The sequence below is a fragment of the Palaemon carinicauda genome, chromosome 14, assembly GCF_036898095.1.
Source record: "Palaemon carinicauda isolate YSFRI2023 chromosome 14, ASM3689809v2, whole genome shotgun sequence".
NCBI classification, from domain to species: Eukaryota; Metazoa; Arthropoda; class Malacostraca; order Decapoda; family Palaemonidae; genus Palaemon; species Palaemon carinicauda.
Genome location: NC_090738.1, coordinates 99,779,147 through 99,801,646, shown reverse-complemented (window position 1 = coordinate 99,801,646; position 22,500 = coordinate 99,779,147). Strand labels below are relative to the sequence as shown.

General features: G+C 34.0%; 1 protein-coding gene across 1 annotated transcript in view; it reads right to left on the bottom strand.

Moving 5' to 3' along the window:
• The window catches only part of LOC137652900 (uncharacterized), a 50,667-nt gene that overhangs the window by 23,124 nt on the left and 5,043 nt on the right, over positions 1–22,500 (bottom strand). The window contains exon 3 of the mRNA XM_068386296.1: positions 3,654–3,788. Coding sequence (XP_068242397.1) covers positions 3,654–3,788 — 135 coding nt within the window. The remainder of the gene's footprint in view (positions 1–3,653; positions 3,789–22,500) is intronic.

Sequence of the window (22,500 nt, the reverse complement as noted above, 5' to 3'; positions counted from 1 at the left end):
TCTCTCTCTCTCTCTCTCAGCTCACAACCTCCAATAGGGAAGAACCCTATTTGCATTGGATAAGTGAGAAATGGAGTCTGTCCTGAAATGGAAGCAGAGTCTCTGTATTACCTCTGAAATGCTTCATTTCCTCTTAACAAGTCAGAGAGAGAGAGAGAGAGAGAGAGAGAGAGAGAGAGAGAGAGAGAGAGAGAGAGAGAATCCATCCTTAGAGGCAGACGATACCCATCGTTAACATGTCTGTTTCTTCACTATGCGTGAAATATTTGTTACACTTGTAAAGAGAGGGAATCCACTTGGTTGAAGTTTAGATAATATATTGTCGTTTATCTATTTCTTTATCTCCTTACCTCATTGACCTATGTTTCCCTGTTGGAGCCCTTGGACTTATAGTATCCTGATTGTCCATCTAAGGTTGTAGTTTTACTACTACTACTACTACTACTACTACTACTACTACTACTACTACTACTACTACTAATAATAATAATAATAATAATAATAATAATAATAATAATAATTTGGATTGTTTGACTTGAATGATAATGATAATGATAATTATATCAACAATAAAAATAATAAACATTACATTTAGACGTGTTTTTCATATTCATATAAACCATATATTTGAAAATGAAAAACACGTCTAAATGTGCAAAATTTAACATTGATCGAATGCTAAACACTAACATACCAATTAGATACGATGGTGAAGATGGGTTGATTTCAGTTCTAAGTGCAAAACACCCGAATTACAGAGGAGTTGTCATTGACTTTATCTTTCTTCGTGCTCAAGTAGTATGTCACTGTTCATACAAGTTTCCTTGACCAGGGCTCGATTCCCGGCCAGTAAGAAGATATTGCCTTTGTGTGATTTCTCCTAGGGCTCAGATCCCGAGGTTGGTAAGAGAATCCAGACATTAATATATGAAAAATATATGGCTTATATTTATATGTAAAACACTTATAAATGTGCAATATTTATCAATAATCGAATGCCAGGTCACAAATATACCAATTAGCTACGATGGTGAAGATGACTTGATTTTAATTCTAAATACAAAAAAACCTGAATTCGACAAGTATAAGTACAGTGGAATTGTCATTGACTTTTATCTCTCTTCCTGGTCAAGTGGTATGTCACTGTTCATACAAGGTTTCTGGGCTAGGGTTCGATTTCCGGCCGGGCAAAAGCTATTTTTTTTTTTTTTTTTTGGTGTGTGTGATTTCACCTGGGACTCTGATCCCAAGGTCGGTAAAAGAATCCAGATATTGACAAATAAAAAATATATGGCTTACTTGAATATGAAAAACACGTCTAAATGTGCAAAATTTATCACATATTGTATATATATATATATATATATATATATATATATATATATATATATATATATATATATATATATATATATATATATATATATATATATATATATATATATATATATATATATATATATATATATATATATATATATATACACACAGAATAGTGTGCTCTAGCGTACCCTCGAGCAAGAGAACTCTAACCCAAGAGTGTGGAAGACTGTGGTACAGAGGCTGTGGCACTATCCAAGACTGAAGAACAAAGGTTTGATTTTGGAGTGTCCTTCTCCTAGAACAGCTGCTTACCATAGCTAAAGAGTCTCTTCTACTCTTACCAAGAGGAAAGTAGCCACTGAAAAATTAGAGTACAGTAGTTAACTACTTGAATGAAGAAGAATTGTTTGCTAATAAGTGTTGTCCGGTATATGAGGACAGAGGAGAATTTGTAAAGAATATGCCAGACTATTCGGTGTATGTGTAAAATGAACCGTAACCAGAGGGAAGGATCCAATGTAGTACTGTCTGGCCAGTCAAAGGACCCCATAACTCTCTAGCGATAATATCTAAACGGGTGGCTGGGGCCCTGGCCGATCTACTACATTATATATATATATATATATATATATATATATATATATATATATATATATATATATATATATATATATATATATATATATATATATATATATATATATATATATATATATATATATATATATATATATATATATATATACATTTATACATATACGTATATATATATATATATATATATATATATATATATATATATATATATATATATATATATATATATATATATTAGTGTGCTACTGTTATTAACACACATTGAGTATGTGTTGTTTGAGATGTTGAGTCTGGAAATAAAGTCAATCATGTTAACTTTAAAATGGTTTATTCTCTAAAAACAACAGTGTTAACATCTCCATCACAGAAGTATAGCTGGTTTGGTCGGATGACCATTCCAGGTGAAGTATAGATAAGAACTGCCTAAAATATCGATATCACAGATATCGTATATTTAGTTATCTTAGCATTTAAACACAATATGTAAACTTTACATTAGTCAAGGAAGACACCTGCATCCGGTGGCGACACAACTCTTTCACACGGTATGCATTTGTGTTTATGCTTCATAAAAATGTTACATTGCTGAGACCTGCAAAATGCATCCTGTTATGATCTTGTGTGACTGCAGTAAATCTCACGCTAGCTTCTTCTTCCACAATGACATATTACGTCATGTGTTTTAAACATATAATATCTGACTATTACATCAGCTCGGCCAGCTATCTAATTTTTTTTTTTTTTAACAACACACCAAAATATGTTTACTAAGAGTGTGACTGGATACATGTTTTATTCTTTGTTTAACGTTAGCCATAAGCAAATGAGGACGAATGTTCAAAATAGGCATATTAAAATAAAAATAATAACAATAACGCATATGAAAAGATATTACCAAAGCAAAAAAAAAAAATGCATGATAAATACAGATCATAGATATGGTACATTGCTGCCCCCCCAAAAATACTGATATACATATGATTCGGTATCTTGTAAAAGAATAATTGTTACCTTTGTCAGAAACATAGATTAACACAATACGGTAATTAATAAAAATATTTGTTACCTTGGTAAAGATTCAATTTGAGTGCACAAACACGAATTCCTGGTATGTACACGTACCACGGTTTCGTATATATATATATATATATATATATATATATATATATATATATATATATATATATATATATATATATATATATATATATATATATATATATATATATATATATATATATATATATATATATATATTTTATTAGATTCCATAGATTCTGTTTTTTTATTTATTTTTTATTTTTTCTTTTAACATTCTTGCTTATATATTTTATTAGATGCTGAGAAAAAAAAATTATTTATTTTTTAAATGTTTTTTAAATGTATTTTTAAAAATGCAAATGTTCTATAGTCTCTTCAATTATATGTTACTAGCTTACTAACTGCTTTTCGTAAACAACTCGTTTCCAAGACAATTTTACTCCTTTGAGCAAATGAAGTGGCCACTTTCAAACGGCTTTAAATTGAATTAAATAAGGAGTTTTAGCTGGACATCGCAAAATGTTCTGTTTTAGCTGCAAACTGTTCCTTAACCTACGCCAAACAAGGATGTTAACGGCGATAAATATCATCACCGTCACAACCGTTCCTGCTAGTAGTATGGGGTGAAGAAATTCTTTATAAGTTGGTGACAGGTGGTCCATCTCAGTCAATTTCATGAACCGCTTAGCTACCTGTTTGTTGTATGGGAGAGGTAGTGATGGCATTGTAGACGTCCACGTGAAGTTCGCGAAGTAGGCTCATTCCCTGATGATGGTCCTGATCCCTCTCACCATGGAATTTAGGGGATGTCCCGATACAACCATCTGCTGCAACGAAGATTTGAGAATAGGACGTGGATCTGTCCGGGCATGATACATTGAAGCCGTCCTTGTCGTATCGTATCCACGAGCCGTTGTTCAGTCTGCAATTGAACTCATTATTGTCAAAGGGGTATAGCTTATCCAGACAATTTTCACTTGTATGGGAGAGAGCACCGTCTAGCACTATACCTAACTCGCATGAATCCATTAAGTTTTTATGGAATTCAAATGAGTCAGCTGTACATATTTTTCTATCCATCGTGTCTGAACAGTGAGTTAATTGATTTAAGTCTTTAATGACCGTATATGTTTCCTTGTACTGGGAATTCAATACGTGTCCTGTCAAACTGGATATTACTGGATTTGAGTGATTCGTCATGAAAGTCGGAAATGGTGATATCCTGTAAGATTGCCAGGCATCCGAAGAATCAAAGGGAATTGTAATCATAATATTGTTATTTTCAACGCTTACTGTAATTAGGCTGTAATAAAATTCTAACCTACGTGCGTCTAACAAAGGAACATAGCCTAGTTTCTCCCGTTTGTTCTCCAAAACTAACTTTAAGTATTTTATAAGCAACAAATGGGGCGACAGTACACCTTTAGTTGCTAATGTGATAGCTTCTACATAATCTTTTAATTTCTCAATGAAATGTGCAAATTCTGTTATGTATGTAATCTATCTTTGAATCATAATACGTTAACGTTGCCAACAAATCCTGTACTTCCATAATCTGACTGATATTACTTGAATGTTCATTTACTAAATCCATAATTTGATTGATTGAAGCTAACTGATTCCTTAGTTCTGACATAATCAATTCATCTTCATGAGTCAAGAACTCAATTTTCTTATTTTGATTACTAATCTTAAGACGATTGGAAATTCCTAAACCTAAACTTGCAATAGACCCAAAGATGTTTAGTGCAGCAAAAACAAACGGGTTACGCCTCTCTTTATGTTCGTGTCCTACAGTCCACATCAAAAGGTCACGAGCCAAAGATTCTGTCTCGTAAGTCTTATTTTGCTAGTCATCAGATAGCATTTCTGCAACTTTTAGTGTCGATCCAAGCGAACTCTCTGTAGGCAAATGAAAATGTCTTCTATGCAACTCATCTAATGAGACAGCAAACCTTGGAATGGCGCTTTTTAAAATAATGACATAATTTTCTGGAAAAAAATTGCTTGCATATGCACTTCTAAAACTACGTTGCTTGATGTAATAAAAACTTCTTCTTGTCTTCCAACTATAGTGCCATATTTAAAATCTATACTTTTAGTTTTAGAGCTCATCCCACACGAGAAAAATGTCTGAGCGAACAATATCACTTTCAACAACAAAAAATTCATTTTGGCAACCTGTAACGAGAAAAATATATATAATTACTCCTGTATTAAGAAGAAAATTTTTAACATACAAATAAAAATCTTTCCCTCACTTCTTTCCCTCTCTTTTTTTTAATTTCTTATGTGAGCCAATGGTACTATTCTCTCATCAGTTGGTTGGGATACGTTTTGAACTCTAAACCTATTGGCTGTTAATGTTTCCAAAATGTTAAATGGGCCTTCAAACTTAGGTGTTAGTTTATGATTGAGTCCTTTACGTACATTTACCTGTATGCATGCATTATCACCCACGGTATATGTTTTAGTTGGCTTCGCTATTTTATCATGATTACTTTTCATCATGATTTGTGATTCTTCTAAATTCTTTCGAAGGATATCATAACGACTTTTGCTTGCATTTATACATTCTTTTAAAGGATTTGATAGATTAGTTGTAGACGTTAATACATGGAAAGGCGTTCTAACTGGGGTACCATACAATGCTTCATGCGGTGACATTTTAATTGATATATGATATGAATGATTCAGAGTACTCAGTACCGCAGGTATTGCAATATCCCAGTTGGGGTCTGATCCCCCTAGTGTTACTCTTAATATAATCAAAACTTTCCTATTTGCTCTTTCCACTAGCCCATTCGACTCTGGGTGATATATAATGGTATTTATTTTCTTTATGCTAAGGAATTCACACAATGAGGTAAGAAAGTGATTATTAAATTCTCCACCCGAGTCTGAGATTATCATGTGTGGAATTCCATGTTTACAAATGTAACACTCGTAAAACTTCCTAGCGCATTCAATCGCAGTTTTAGTTTTAAGCGCTATTAGTTCTGTATATCGAGTTAAAGCATCTACAATTACTAAGAGGGGCTTATTTCCTCTGTCTGACTCGTAAAATCCTGTTAACAAATATAAATGTATTCTTTCAAAGGGTTGATTGGGCACGGGATAAGCCCCTAGGCTGACAGGTGTTTTCGTATGCCCTTTGTTTTCCTGACATGTGTGACAATTAGCTAAGTGTTTTTTTTTTTATATCTGTAAGCATCGTATGCCAATAAAACAATGATTTGGCTTTCTGTGACATTAATGAGAACCCCGGGTGTCCATGTAATGGATTTGCATGCAACCAGTTCAGGACAGTGGAAATAAGTGAGATTGGTACCACTACCGGGTCGTTAGTTACATGTGGTGTATTGCGGGTTTCCCTTGTCACGGTCCTACACAGAATATTATCTTTGATTATATAACTCTGCTGCTTATACTTTATATATCCATTTTCCTTATGATTGCCTTTCAAAGCATTTATAATTATTTCTAATTTCTGATCTTTTCTTTTCTCAGTCTGTAATAATTCAGCGCTCCAGCCTAAATCTTCTTGTTCAGATATCGTTTTAACAATAGGCATGGATGTTGATATATCTATTAATTCAGCTAAAGGCTCCGTACAAGATGACACGGGGTTTGCGTGATAATGCATCCGCAATGATATTTGCTTTACCAGGTAAATACCCGATTCTCTCGCCAAAGTCTTGAATGATCAAATACCACCGAGTTCGTTTGGGGTTGTGGTTGAAGCCTTAAAAGAACTCGGTTAGTGGTTTATGGTCAGTAAGAACCTTAACGGGGTAACCGTATATTATGAACTCAAAATGCACTAGTGAATTAACAATAGCTAGCCCTTCCTTGTCTATTACTGCATACTTACTTTCGGAAGTTCTAAGTTTTCATGAATAAAAATCTATCGGGAAAAACTGTTTGTCATATTGCTGAAGCAATACCCCTCCTACTCCTAAGTCTGAGGCGTCTGTTGCAATGAAGAATTCCTTACCGAAGTCAGGAAATTTTAAGATTGGAGAACTACACAGTTCATCTTTCAATGTATTAAGCGCCTGTTGATGCTGCTCAGACCATATGAAATCTACGCCCTTCTTCGTAAGATCAGTTAAAGGAGCGGCTATTATTGAATAGTTGCGTATAAAACGCCTGTAATATCCACTACAACCCAGAAATTGCTGTATTCCCTTGACATTAGTAGGTATGGGTAAATTACGAATAGCCGATACCTTATCATGGACTACTTTAGACCTTGGCTTGACACCATGAAACCCAAATATATTAATTCTGTTTTGAAAAATTCACACTTACTAATCTTTACCGTTAAGTTATGTTGTCTAAATCTCTGTAGTACTAGTTCTAACTTACGTAGATGTTCTAAGGTGTTGAAAAAGATTACAAGGTCACCCATATAGGCATGCAATATATCCCCTAGCAAGTCTCCAAACACTATGTTAATCATTCTTGTAAATGTTATGGGAGCACAACGTAAACCAAAAGGCATCCGTAAAAACTTATAATGTCCCCAGGCTGTGCTGAAGGCTGTGTATGGGATACTATCTTCTTCTAATGATATCTGGTGAAAGCCTTTAAGTAAGTCCAAACTGGTTAAATATTTATTCTTACCTAACAAAGACAAAATATCGTCAGTACATGGCACTGGGAATCGATCAGGGATCGTTTTCTCGTTTAGACGACGGAAGTCTACGCAGATACGCCATGTTCGATCTTTTTTCGGTACAACTATTAATGGAAAATATAAAGGCTGTTCGATTTCCTAATGACTCCTTCTTCTAGTATTTTACCTACTTCATCATTTATTTCATTCTGGAATTTCATAGGGAGTCTGTACGAGGGTACATAGATAATTTTCTGCTTGTCCTTTAACCTTATTTGATGCTCGATCACATCTGTTTTTCCTAAGGATCCATCCGTAGTGGAAAAAACATCATGATATTTAGTTAAAAGTCCAAATATTTTCAGCTGAATTTCTTCGTCTTGAATGTCTTTATTGATTTTATTTTTAATAGATTGCAAAAGGGATTCATCCGCAACTGATTGAGCGTGATTGATTTCAGCAACGGTAAGAATACGATGTTTATAAACTTCTACATCCAAGATATGTTGATTTTAGTGAATTACTAAAGTGTTATTTAAATGATTACGCACTTCAATATTACATTGTTGATGTGAGCCTACTGTATAAATAGCTTGTGTGACAGACAATCCATTAGTTTTCAAAGTGTCGGAAAGGATTAATATTTCAGATCCCGGTAATGTTTTCTTTATATGCACTATTAAATTCGAAGGTACGTTTGGTTCGATAGAATGCGTGCAAGATGATATTACGTGTGAACGAGAATTCTGCTGGGTCGCGTATATTGTCTTTATTAGTGAGATAAGTTATTGGTTCTTCAACGTACGTTACGGTTACATTTGTCGTCTCCTTTTTATCCAAAACTGATTTTAAGGTATTAGAAGACTTATAGAATTTTCCTTTGATATACACGCCGTGCTTGGCCGGGGCTAAGATAATGTTTTGATTTCCCATAGATGGGTATCCTATAATTACAGCTGGATACATATCAATGTTTTGTACAACAACAAATATATCAGCAAACGTGCGCTTACTGACCTTGAACTGAACATGAGTTATGCCTATTACATTTAATTCATTATTTCCTATACGCGAGAGTCTCACTTCGGATTTTTCTATCGGAAAGTTCGAAAACAGCAAATGATGTGTCCTCAAATCCATAATATTACGTGGACTACTAGAGTAAAAAAATAACGTAAAGGATTTCTGTTCTAAATTTACAGCATATAATGTTGGTCGTAACTCATTTTGGCTTATTATTGTATGAATTCGTTGCCTACTGTATAAATAGCTTGTGTGACAGACAATCCATTAGTTTTCAAAGTGTCGGAAAGGATTAATATTTCAGATCCCGGTAATGTTTTCTTTATATGCACTATTAAATTCGAAGGTACGTTTGGTTCGATAGAATGCGTGCAAGATGATATTACGTGTGAACGAGAATTCTGCTGGGTCGCGTATATTATGTCTTTATTAGTGAGATAAGTTATTGGTTCTTCAACGTACGTTACGGTTACATTTGTCGTCTCCTTTTTATCCAAAACTGATTTTAAGGTATTAGAAGACTTATAGAATTTTCCTTTGATATACACGCCGTGCTTGGCCGGGGCTAAGATAATGTTTTGATTTCCCATAGATGGGTATCCTATAATTACAGCTGGATACATATCAATGTTTTGTACAACAACAAATGTATCAGCAAACGTGCGCTTACTGACCTTGAACTGAACATGAGTTATGCCTATTACATTTAATTCATTATTTCCTATACGCGAGAGTCTCACTTCGGATTTTTCTATCGGAAAGTTCGAAAACAGCAAATGATGTGTCCTCAAATCCATAATATTACGTGGACTACTAGAGTAAAAAAATAACGTAAAGGATTTCTGTTCTAAATTTACAGCATATAATGTTGGTCGTAACTCATTTTGGCTTATTATTGTATGAATTCGTTGCAAATCTACGGGAGCATGCACTGATTTACTTAATTCGGCCGTGTGTTTCATAGGAAAATCTATTGCTTCACAATTATCTGATAAAACATTAAATTGATTATTCAATACTACTGATGTTGACTTGAATGACCTTGACCCAACATCACTCTCATCCCCACTGGAGTTAATTATGTGGTATTTGCTTTGCTCTGCACATTCTGAAAATTAGTCTGACCTTGCGAGTTCTGGTTTGACGACCCAGGCTCAGCGTTATTCGAAGAAGTGTTTCTTTGTTTCGGATTCTGAACTACATTGACGTTTGGCTGTTTCTTCTTATTGTTAAAATGAGGATTTTTCTTTTTATTTCCATATGGAACTGACTGTGGAATTGACTGTGTATTTTTTGGATTCTGTTGTGTCTTACGCGAGTAGCACTGACTATATGAATGAATCAAGCTATTATGTATCGAACAGAATTTCGTTCTGCAGTCCGCGATCAAGTGACCTTGACGTTTACAATTATAACACGTCATTCCCGCAACTTGACTATTATTAACTACATTTACTTGTTGTGGCTTTGTTTCATTCTTTGCAAAAACTTGAGTTAACACGGGATCAAGGTCAGGACACTTTGACATGTGTTTCTTTATCTGTTTATATACATCCAATTCCGTACTTACAGGCGTTAACTTTTTATCAAAACACCGCACTAAAGCTTCAGGCAACATAAGTGTCATGCAAGTTAAATATATTAATCGTAAAATATCTTTCACGAAGATGTTATCTCTAGTAACCCAAGTGGAATTCGCTAAAATATCTTGATATTCATTAAGTCTATCAGCTATGAGAGCTGCTCTCTCAATAACATTAAGCCGAGTCATAGTGGCTTGATTAAGTGTATTTCTTAACTACATCCAAGGCTTCTTCCCCCCCATAGACCGCGCATAACCTAACTTTGAAATCATCCCAGGTAACTGCTTCTTGAAATGAAACACCTCTTAAATACACACTCACATCCCCCTTGGAAAAATCTATAAAACTTTTAGCTTCTTGTAATTGTACAAAAGGGTCTACGATTTGTTTGGCATTTAAATGGGCATCGACGGATGAAATCTATGACTCCCCATTTTGAGGCAAGAACCCATTAACCCGACCCTGAAAAGGAAGGATTGCAGACCTGGCATTTACAAGCGTCACAATCGGGAGAGGATTAATCTGTCCTACGCTACTAGGTCCAAGGATGGGGCTCACGGGGGGCGTCATGATTACTGTATTTCTTTTTCTATCTTTTCGACCCCTTGCAATTCTATCAAAATATCTATATGAATACAGACGTCCACTGCGTAAACGCATAAGCACCCAATGATAAAGATTATAACAAAATTCCCTAAAACAATGCTACTAATCCCAAGACATTTCCCGAGAATTTCTGAAAAAAAACGGAACACAAAGATATTTCCCGAGAATTTCTGAAAGAAAACGGAATTAGCAAAAAGAGAGAAATAATTCTAGACGAGAATTCGGAGTTGAACACAGTTTCCTTTAATGAAAGGAAAATAAAAGATTAGCAAACCACTCACCCTGGTAATAATCGACTAACGACTCGTGATAACTACACTTCACTGCCCAAACTGAAATGAATAAGAAAATTGTACTTAGCTTTATATGGTTTTGTGTGATGTCGCCATATCCTCTCTCTCTCTTGATGTTTGGGTGAATGTATTCTTTCCAATTTCCTCTCTCTCTCTTGTTGGTTGGGTGAATGTTTCGGTCCGATTTCCGTTGAATGTAGTGCTTCCTGGATATGTTTTGTAAGCGTTGAACGTCAGTCCTTGGGTTTCCTAGGATGTTGATTGAAGATCCAGTTCATCAGTTTGTATGTATAACATTCATTAAATGTTTGCTTCTTCGATGGACTATGATACTTAGTCAAAATTGTAGATTCATTACTGTTGATTTCTTGAAGATCTTTCTCTGGTTTTTATAGCTTTATTGTTGATTTCTTGAAGATCTTTCTCTAATTCTTAGAGTTTTATTGTTGATTTCTTGAAGATCTATCTCTGATTCTTAGAGTTTTATCGTTGATTTCTTGAAGATCTATCTCTGATTCTTAGAGTTTTTTCGCTGCCACCATTTATTAGTGTGCTACTGTTATTAACACACATTGAGTATGTGTTGTTTAAGATGTTGAGTCTTGAAATAAAGTCAATCATGTTAACTTTAACCCTGGATAGGTACGCTCCTCGGACACCCCTTTAAGGGTATACTCGGACGCGAACGACCCTGACGCCAAAAAAATTCTTGAAAAATCAGTTTTTGCAGTAACCTCCTTTTTTCTTTTGCCAAAAAAAACTTCAATGAATGCTTAAAACATCTGTAAAGATAAATACTACTCATCTGCAGAAAAACTATTTATTATAAATATTTTAAAAAATTAAGTAGAAAAAAAGACCTGACATAAAAACTCATAAAAAAAAGTTTATACATATATACACAAATCCTTTTAGGAATTGATTCTTGAATGTTTAGGACACATCTTGATGTATTTTGGATGAAGTCAGACCCATGGAGGTGAAGATCTGAAATGAGAAAAAAAGGGTAACTTTTTTTGGCCAAAACAATTTGTCCAAATTTCATGAATTTTTTGGGGTACCCAAATGAAATAGGAAGTGGCTAATTTTTTTAGGGAATAAACATATGTTATCCTAAAATAGAAATATGTAAAAAAATCTTCATTATTTTGTAAATTACATTTATATCAGGGGCCATATCTAAAGGTAATTTTTTGAGTACTTAGAAATTTCGTAAAAAAATACATATATTTAATATATAATATGATATTTATGCAGGTAAAAATATACCAAAATATCACAATTTCTATAGGGAACAAGAATATATATAGATAGGGCAGCTTACGCTTCGGATATGTCCACAAAATGGCCGCCAACCACACTGACTCAGACTCCCTAATCTGCCACTTGAAATGTAGGAAGGGTATGTCAATTTCAAGGTGTTATTTACTAATCTAATTATTATTGGATATGCATAAAAATTGTATGGTGGGTTGCTGGATAATTGTCGATTATTTTACGACTAAAAAATTAAAATTCTGACCCAAAAAAAATTTTTTGAAGGGAAATAAAAAAAAAAAAAATGTAAAACAATATAATATTTTAGCTAAAAAAATTTGATGATATTCAATAAAAAAAAAAGTAAACAAAATTTTTCGACAAATAAACATCTAGAGGAATCATTACTCTGTGATAGTTCCTTAGTACGTAGTAATTTTGAAAGAAATGGGAAAAAACGAAAAAATGGCAATCACAGGAAAATCGAACACATACTTATATATACGCCATATCTGGCTAAAAAAAAGATAGGCATGGGTAGCCAGATCATCTAGAAACACTTTCCAACACTATAAAAATATAAGTTTTGTGACACTACTTGCCAATTCCTTACGGTAACATGACTAAGCGAAAAAATGGAAAACAAATAAAAAGGGGCACTCGCGGAAAAATGGCTAACATTCTAATATACGGCATTTCAGAAAAAAAAAAAATTCAGCCACGTGCTAGGCAAACCATCAAGGCACATTTTCCGACAAATAAACATCTAAATGAATCATTACTCTGTGATAGTTCCTTAGTACGTAGTAATTTTGAAAGAAATGGGAAAAAACGAAAAAATGGCAATCACAGGAAAATCGAGCACATACCTATATATACGCCATATCTGGCTAAAAAAAAAAAGATAGGCATGGGTAGCCAGATCATCTAGAAACACTTTCCAACACTATAAAATTATAAGTTTTGCGACACTACTTGCCAATTCCTTACGGTAACATGACTAAGCAAAAAAATGCAAAACAAATAAAAAGGGGCACTCGTGGAAAAATGGCCATTCTAATATACGGCATTTCAGAAAAAAAAAATTTCAGCCACGTGCTAGGCAAACCATCAACGCACATTTTCCGATAAATAAACATATAAATGAATCATTACTCTGTGATAGTTCCTTAGTATGTAATAATTTTGAAAGAAATGGGAAAAAACGAAAAAATGGCAATCACAGGAAAATCGAACACATACTTATATATACGCCATATCTGGCTAAAAAAAAAATAGGCATGGGTAGCCAGATCATCTAGAAACACTTTCCAACACTATAAAAATATAAGTTTTGCGACACTACTTGCCAATTCCTTACGGTAACATGACTAAGCAAAAAAATGCAAAACAAATAAAAAGGGGCACTCGCGGAAAAATGCCCAACATTCTAATATACGGCATCTCAGATAAAAAAAAGACATGCACGTGTTAGCCCAACCATCAAGGCACACTTTTTAACACATAAACATGAAAAAAAAAATCAATAATATACGGCAATTCCTTACTACGTAGTAAATTTTTACAAATATTGAAAAAAAACAGAAATTGGCAACCGCAGTTAAATACCCAATATACCAATAACTACGTCGTATCCGACAAAAACAAAATCACGCATGGGTAGCCAGATCATCTAGACACACTTTCCAACACTAAAAAAGCAAAAGTTTTACGACACTATTTCGCAATATCTTACGGAAAAATTACTTGGCAAAAAAATGAAAAAAAATGAAAAAGGGGCACTCGCGGTAAAATGGTCCTCGTGGTGATGAACGACATTTTAACTAAAAAAAAAATCATGCACATGGTAGCCAAACAATCCACCAAGACTTTCCACAACTGATAACCTATACAAGTTGCACCATTCTACGACAATTTCATAATACGTAATAACTTTGATAATTATGCAAACTACCTTAGAAGGGTAAACTCGGTCGCTCTCGACCCCGACGCGTCTCAGAAATCGAGGAAGGAGTACAGCTACAGCAATGCACATCTGGACACTACTAGAGCGTGTAGGGGAGACACCTCCTGCAGGTCGATCACCCACAAATTCAGTCACGGGGGTGAGTCACGTGAGAAAAACCTGTTTTTTTTTGACGCTCGGGGTCGCGAACGACCCACCGTACCTATCCAGGGTTAAAATGGTTTATTCCCTAAAAAAAATAGTGTTAACATCTCCATCACAGGAGTATAGCTGGTTTGGTCGGATGACCATTCCAGGTGAAGTATAGATAAGAACTACCTAAAATATCGATATCACAGATATCGTATATTTAATTATCTCAGCATTTAAACACTATATGTAAACTTTACAGTAGTCTAGGAAGACACCTGCATCCGGTGGTGACACAACTCTTTCACACGGTATGCATTTGTGTTTATGCTTCATAAAAATGTTACATTGCTGGGACCTGCAAAATACATCCTGTTATGATCTTGTCTGACAACAGCAAATCTCACGCTAGCTTCTTCTTCCACAATGACATTTTACGTCATGTGTTTTAAACATATAATATCTGACTATTACATATATATATATATATATATATATATATATATATATATATATATATATATATATATATATATATATATATATATATATATATATATATATATATATATATATATATATATATATTGTCACAAAAAACATAAAAATTGCCATAAACATCATCTCAATCATGAATATAGAGAGATAATTATATTGCAAAAATTCCGTTAGCGAGAAAAATCATCCTTCCTAATTCATTTGATTAATGCAATACCTCGTGTTGCAAGTACAAACCAGCATTGCCTTATGAAGCAAAAATGGACTCGTGAATCATACTATTTTCTGGCGTTATTGGAACCCTCATTAGCAGCGGATATTTACGTTCATGACTTATCAATGATTACTTTATCTTATGCAGTTATTGAGGCGTCTCTATCATTGCAAATGTATAGTGTATCATTTGCTTTCCAGTTTGGTTGGTGGAAATTATCTTGGCTTCCCTTTTACTCTATTGATTCCTTTAAGCGTTTTTTTTTATACCAGCATCCCTTACTATTCTTTTTTCTCCTTAGTCCTTTTCATTTTCCACATCTTTTCTTCCCCTTTTTCTACTTGTAATAGCTTAGTATCGTTTTTCTAAATGGTAGTACCGTGTGATTTTTCATTATCTCTATGGCTTCATCCTATTTTCACTAATATAGACATTTAGATATAAAATTGTAGATAGTAGATTGGCCAAGGCACCAGGTACCACCCGGTGAGATACTGTGGCTAGAAAGTTATTGGGTTATTTGACTGGCTAGGCAGTACTATACTGGATCCCTCTGTCTAGTTACGGTTCATTGTTCCTTTGCCTACTCATACACCGAATAGTGTGGCCTATTCTTTCAAAATGCCCCTTTGTCCTCAACACTGAGAATACCAAACAATTTTTCTTCGCCCAAGGTGCTAACTACTACACAGTAATTATTCACAGTGTACTTTCCTCTTGATAAGGGTAGAAGAGACACTTTATCTATGGTAAGCAGCTCTTCTAGGGGAAGGACACTCCCAAATCAAACCATTGTTCTCTAGCCTTGGGTAGTACCATAGGCTCTGTACCATGGTCTTCCACTGTCTTCGGGGTCGAGTTCCCTTGGTTGAGGGTACTCTCAGGTACACTATTCTATCTCATTTTCTTCCTCTGCCTTTTTTTAAGTTTTTATACTTTATATATGAAAGATCTATTTTAATGTTTTTACTGGTCTTAAAATATCTTACTTTAATTATTCATTACTTCTCTTGTAGTGTATTTCTTTTCTTGTTTCCTTTTCTCCCTGGGCTATTTTTCCTTGTTGAATCCTTTGGGTTAATAGCATCCTTCTTTTCTAACTAGAATTGTAGCTTATGTAATAATAATAATAATAATAATAATAATAACAAGTGAGCAAGTCCTGAACGCGGACATGGTCCTCGTAGAGGACATACCTCCGCCAAGGTGACCTAGAGCGCCATATGTCCTAGAATCATGAATTGATGTGACTTCGACCTTTACATGACCTTGACCTTCACGTGACCTTCAAGTGACCTTGACCTTCACGTGACCTTGACCTTCACGTGACCTTGACCTTCAGGTGACCTTGACCTTCACGTGACCTTGACCTTCACGTGACCTTGACCTTGGGGTGACCTTGACCAAAATTTAATCAGTTCTTCCATACACATTGGGGAACTACTTGGCCAAGTTTGAAGTGATTCCGTGTAGAAATGTGGCCTCTACGTTGTCCACAGACAGACAGACAAACAAACAAACCGAACCGAAAACATACCCTCCTGGCGGAGGTAATAATAATAATAATAATAATAATAATAATAATAATAATAATAATAATAATAATAATGAAATCAACTATATTATAAGTATTTTGGTCAAAGATCAGTATAAAACGTTTAACCTAAATTTTCCTACATAAATAGGAACATCTCTTATTATTTCTTACTCATACCAACGTACTAAATCATATATTCATGTTAATCTGATTTTCTTAGTAATAAAGAAAGCATTCTTAAAGTCACCGAAAAGAAATAGAAGAAACAAGAAAAAGTAAAAAGTTTTGCATCAGTTAGATAAATATCACACCCATTAAATGTAACTTTATTCCTGTTAGTGGAACCTTCCAGTCTTTCTCATTATATTCTCATCCCCCTTCCCAATTTTACCCCATTCCTTTTCCTATCAACCCTCTCTCTTCCACCTTCTCTTACATCAAATATACTAAATTCCCTAATATCGTCGTTATCATCCCTTCCCCCGATCCTCCTTACGTATTGTTTTCCAATGGGCGAGTAATTCTGTCATAAGTAAATATGGAATTTCATTGCATTATCTTCCCTTCTGTCCCTTGTATTCTTCCATACCTCGCCGAAGCCAAGTAACTCCTTTGTCGTTCCAATTTAGATCAATGTACAGAGCTCTTTGTATTAAGTTAGCATAATTCCTTTTGCGATTATACAATATAAGTAATTCTTTTGTTCTTCTTTAATATCAGTAACTCATTTGTCGTTGCATTCCCCTTCGAACGATCCGTATCATCCCAGCCTCAAACATTAGAGATTTTGACTCCAAATAGTAATCTTGAAACTCTGACAGGTCAGTGCCCAGAAGTCTCCCAAATCAAAGGATGTTACTGACTTCAGTATACACGAAGAGTTACTGTTATATATACAAAACATATTCAATTATATTCGCGGCCCTACTTGAATCATTCAGATACGACACAATCCTTATGAGGAATGCTTTCTTGTATAGAATTTCCTAATTTGTCGTTTTTGTAACTAACAAAAGGACGTTGTCTACAGTCTTCCTTTGAATTGAGGTTTCTTGCAGTAAGAATACTCAAACTTAACAAGTTCCATTTTAGAATACTACTACTTTGAAAGACCTATTGGTCTAAATGGAATACTTTAATGTTGAAATCAACAACAACAACAACAATAATAATAATAATAATAATAATAATAATAATAATAATAATAATAATAATAATAATAATAATAATAATAATAATAATAATAATAATAAAGGCAAATTTTATAAGGATCGAAATATTTACTCGAAATAGCAATCCATTATTCATGAGTAAAGGCAATTCATTATTCATATATCATTGATAATGTCTCTTTTATCCAATGAACAATGGTCGTTAAATTACTGAATTAAAGCTAGTCTACAGTTCAATACATTATGCATATTTATTTGGGTCCATTTTTGATAGATAATATAGATGGATAGATAGATAGATAGATTTTTACGGATTAATTTGGTCAGCTCTTCAGTTCTTTTTATCTTGAAAAGGCAAAAATACAAACGATAACGTAAAATACTAAGTAACTTTTATATCAAATATATAAAAATATCTACTAAATTTGATTTTCAGACATTCTCTTTATATCTGTATAGATTTTCATTTCCTGTGAAGTAAATAAAATTAAGTTTTTAGTTCTGCCATTGTAATCATAGTCTACTAAGAATCAGTTCGTTCAAATTTAGATCAAAGTGCATAGCTCCTTGTATTAAGAGAACAAAATTCCTTTTACTAATATACAAGTAATTCTTTTGGTCTTCAATATCATTTAGTTATTATTTTTCATATTATCACTAAGACCAACACCTTTAACTAGAACTATAAAAACAATTAAGAAAATAATATATTTAAAACCTCACGTTTAGTAAAATTGAAAGGTTGAATATTAGATCAATCAATTTATCTCATTACAAATCTGATCTAAGAAAGATCAAGAAAATTTTTGGTCGTTTAAAACGTACACTACTGTATATTTTATTTGCTAATGCATGAATATTAACACCAATTATGGTCTTTCAATCATAGGATTACATAATTTTTCCGTATCATGAAACTAATCAGACAATTATGTATTTGCAAGAAACATTTATTATATATATATATATATATATATATATATATATATATATATATATATATATATATATATATATATATATATACATATATATATATATATATATATATATATATATATATATATATATATATATATATATATATATATTTATATATATGTATATATATTCTCTTCTGATTGTATATTTTTTTACATGTTGACAATTTCATATTTTTTATATACGTCATCTAGTGAGACAGAGCGGAGGTCAACATAAGCCTCTTCAATTCTAATTTTATAATATTGCTTTGCTCAAGATTCAGTCATTTATATTGATAATCTTTACAATATTTTAATACTTTCTACAAGAGAGAGAGAGAGAGAGAGAGAGAGAGAGAGAGAGAGAGAGAGAGAGAGAGAGAGAGAGAGAGAGAGAGAGAGAGAGAGAGTACTTTTTTATCTAGCCGCTTTTACGATAAAAAAAAAGGTTACTACGATAACAATGAGCCTGACTCAAATATCATTTACAAAACCATAAAATTAATTTCAAGATTTAATATAAAACGTTCACTACAAAAGTCTAATGTAATACTGTAATCATATTCTGGAAGAGAAGTTTATATATTATTGACTTGATTCCGCTATAATTTAATATAACTTTCAGAACCTTTTTTTTTTATTCTTCTTTATCTATTGTTATATTCATAAAGGACGTATTCCCTTTTGTATATTCTCATGAAACATCTGTTTCATAAAAAATGAAATAGGTTTGAATGTAGTGTTGAGCCCATGTTGTTGTTTATGTGAGGGAGAAAGACTGTTTTTAGATGACTGTATAAAAATAACTGATTTCAAGGACTGAATATTTTATGTCAAACTTATCATTCAGGGACATTGCTTATTGCAATTTTATGGAATGTGAACTGTGGAAAATTTTGCTAAACGTACCGTATCATTACAACTATTTATATCATTATTATCTTTCTTTATTGCTAATACAGTGGTAACGTGTTCGCCTAGCATTCGCTTGGCAGCAGATCGATCCCAGCTTGGAATCTTGAGTTTAAGCTGTTTACAGGGGAGGCCACTGCTGTGGTTGGGCACCATAGTGGGGGTTGGGCTTGCCCGGCTGACGTTATGGTGTGCATTTATTCCGATGAAACTAACTAAAACTGGACACCTTTATCTTTTATCATTATTATTATCATCAATTACCATTAGAATTATTATCACTATTATTATCATTATAAGTATATTTCTGAATAATTTCACTCAAATTATACTCTAGAATAAGATGGTAAAGAAAGACAGCCAAGTATGAAAATACATAAAGGGGATAGCAGATATACTAAATCAGTGGGTGAAATAAGTCAAGGTTCAAAGACATACACCAAAAACTTTTACACTGTACCAAAGGCCCCGGTGGAGACACCATATAGGTTAAGCTAATTCAGGTAAAGCCTACCTAAAGTCGGCGTCAATTACTTTAGATGTCAGGATGCCAGAAAACTCTCAATTAGTCTGTCAATCAATCAATCAACCTACCTAAAGATAGGTCACACACACAGACAAAAAGAAAGCTGTTATAATAGCTATGAAAATTAATTTGAGGGAAAAAAAAAATGTATAATGCTGTTATCCGTGCTGATTACCACCCAATTTCGTTAACTCCCGTAATTAAAGTTTTTGAAGGTCCCTGGTCAAAACATCTGAATAGGTATGCTGAAGATAATCAATTATTCACTAGTTTGCAATTTGGCTTTCGCAAGGACTTTGGGGTATGTGATGCCGTTCTTACAATTTCCAATGCTGTACAGAAATACCGTGATTACAGTCAAGTTCGTATGATTGACCTTGATGTTGGTGCTGTCTTTGACCGTGTTAATTATGAGACATTTATCTTCAAACAATGCGAGTAGATGGGTCTTTTCGAAGCATCGTTATTGAATTTTTAAGATATATGTTGCAAAGAATAGTTGTTAATGGGCGTCATATTGACTATAGGAAAGTAATATTTGGCGTTCCTCAGGGTAGTGTTCTTGACGCATTACTTTTTATACTAAGACGTATGATATGTGGTTTGGCCTGGGAAACTAGCTCATTGTTGCTTCTCTCTTTGCATCATTTTCATTTCCCTATTGTAGACCTATGTTTGCTGAATCCTTAAGAGAGATTTATCTAAAATCATTACATGGCGTAAATTATGTAGCATAAAGCTTAAATGACCATGAATGGGAGGTAAATCAGTTGTTGTTTGCAGATGAGACTGTACTGGTAGCAGACACAGAAGAGAAGCTTGACCGACTAGTGACAGAATTTGGAAAGGTATGTGAGAGAAGGAAGTTGAGAGTTAATGTGGGTAAGAGTAAGGTTATGAGATGTACGAGAAGGGAAGGTGGTGCAAGGTTGAATGTCATGTTGAATGGAGAGTTACTTGAGGAGGTGGATCATTTTAAGTACTTGGGGTCTATTGTTGCAGAAAATGGTGGAGTGGAAGCAGATGTACGTCAGAGAGTGAATGAAGGTTGCAAAGTGTTGGGGGAAGTTAAGGGAGTAGTAAAAAATAGAGGGTTGGGCATGAATGTAAAGAGAGTTCTATATGAGAAAGTGGTTGTACCAACTGTGATGTATGGATCGGAGTTGTGGGGAATGAAAGTGGTGGAGAGACAGAAATTGAATGTGTTTGAGATGAAGTGTCTAAGGAGTATGGCTGGTGTATCTCGAGTAGATAGGGTTAGGAACGAAGTGGTGAGGGAGAAAACGGGTGTAAGAAATGAGTTAGCGGCTAGAGTGGATATGAATGTGTTGAGGTTTTTTGGCCATGTTGAGAGAATGGAAAATGGTTGTCTGCTAAAGAAGGTGATGAATGCAAGAGTTGATGGGAGAAGTACAAGAGGAAGGCCAAGGTTTGGGTGGATGGATGGTGTGAAGAAAGCTCTGGGTGATAGGAGGATAGATGTGAGAGAAACAAGAGAGCGTGCTAGAAATAGGAATGAATGGCGAGCGATTGTGACGCAGTTCCAGTAGGCCCTGCTGCTTCCTCCGATGCCTTAGATGACTGCGGAGGTAGCAGCAGTAGGGGAGTCAGCATTATGAAGCTTCATCTGTGGTGGAAATGTGGGAGGTTGGGCTGTGGCACCCTAGCAGTACCAGCTGAACTCGGCCGAGTCCCTGATTAGGCTGAAGGAACATAGAGAGTAGAGGTCCCCTTTTTGTTTTGTTTCATTGTTGGTGTCGGCTACCCCCCAAAATTGGGGGAAGTGCCTTGGTATATAGTTAGATAGATAAAGCTTAAAACTAATAAAACTCAAATTATGATCGTAAGTAGGTCGAGAACAGTGACTAAACAATATCCAGATCTCTGCATTGATAATGATTCTTAAACTATATACAACGCCTCTAAAAGTCAAGGTGCGTCTCTTGAATGCAAATTAACTTTTGAAAAACACATTCTGTTTGTTTCTTCTTCAATTATACAAATGGCTCATTGGAAGTCTTTCAAGATTATTGGTGATCAGCCTATCCTGAATTGTTTTAACTCTTTCATTCTACATTGTTTCGAGTATTGTTCTCCTGCTTGGTTTTCAGCTGCTGATTCTCATCTAAAATTTGAACTGGAGGTCTATAAATATTTCATATTTCTAATTTGGATAGTAACTTTTGGTACCATCGTTCGGTTAGTTCCTAATGCATGTTACATCAAATTTTCCTAATCCT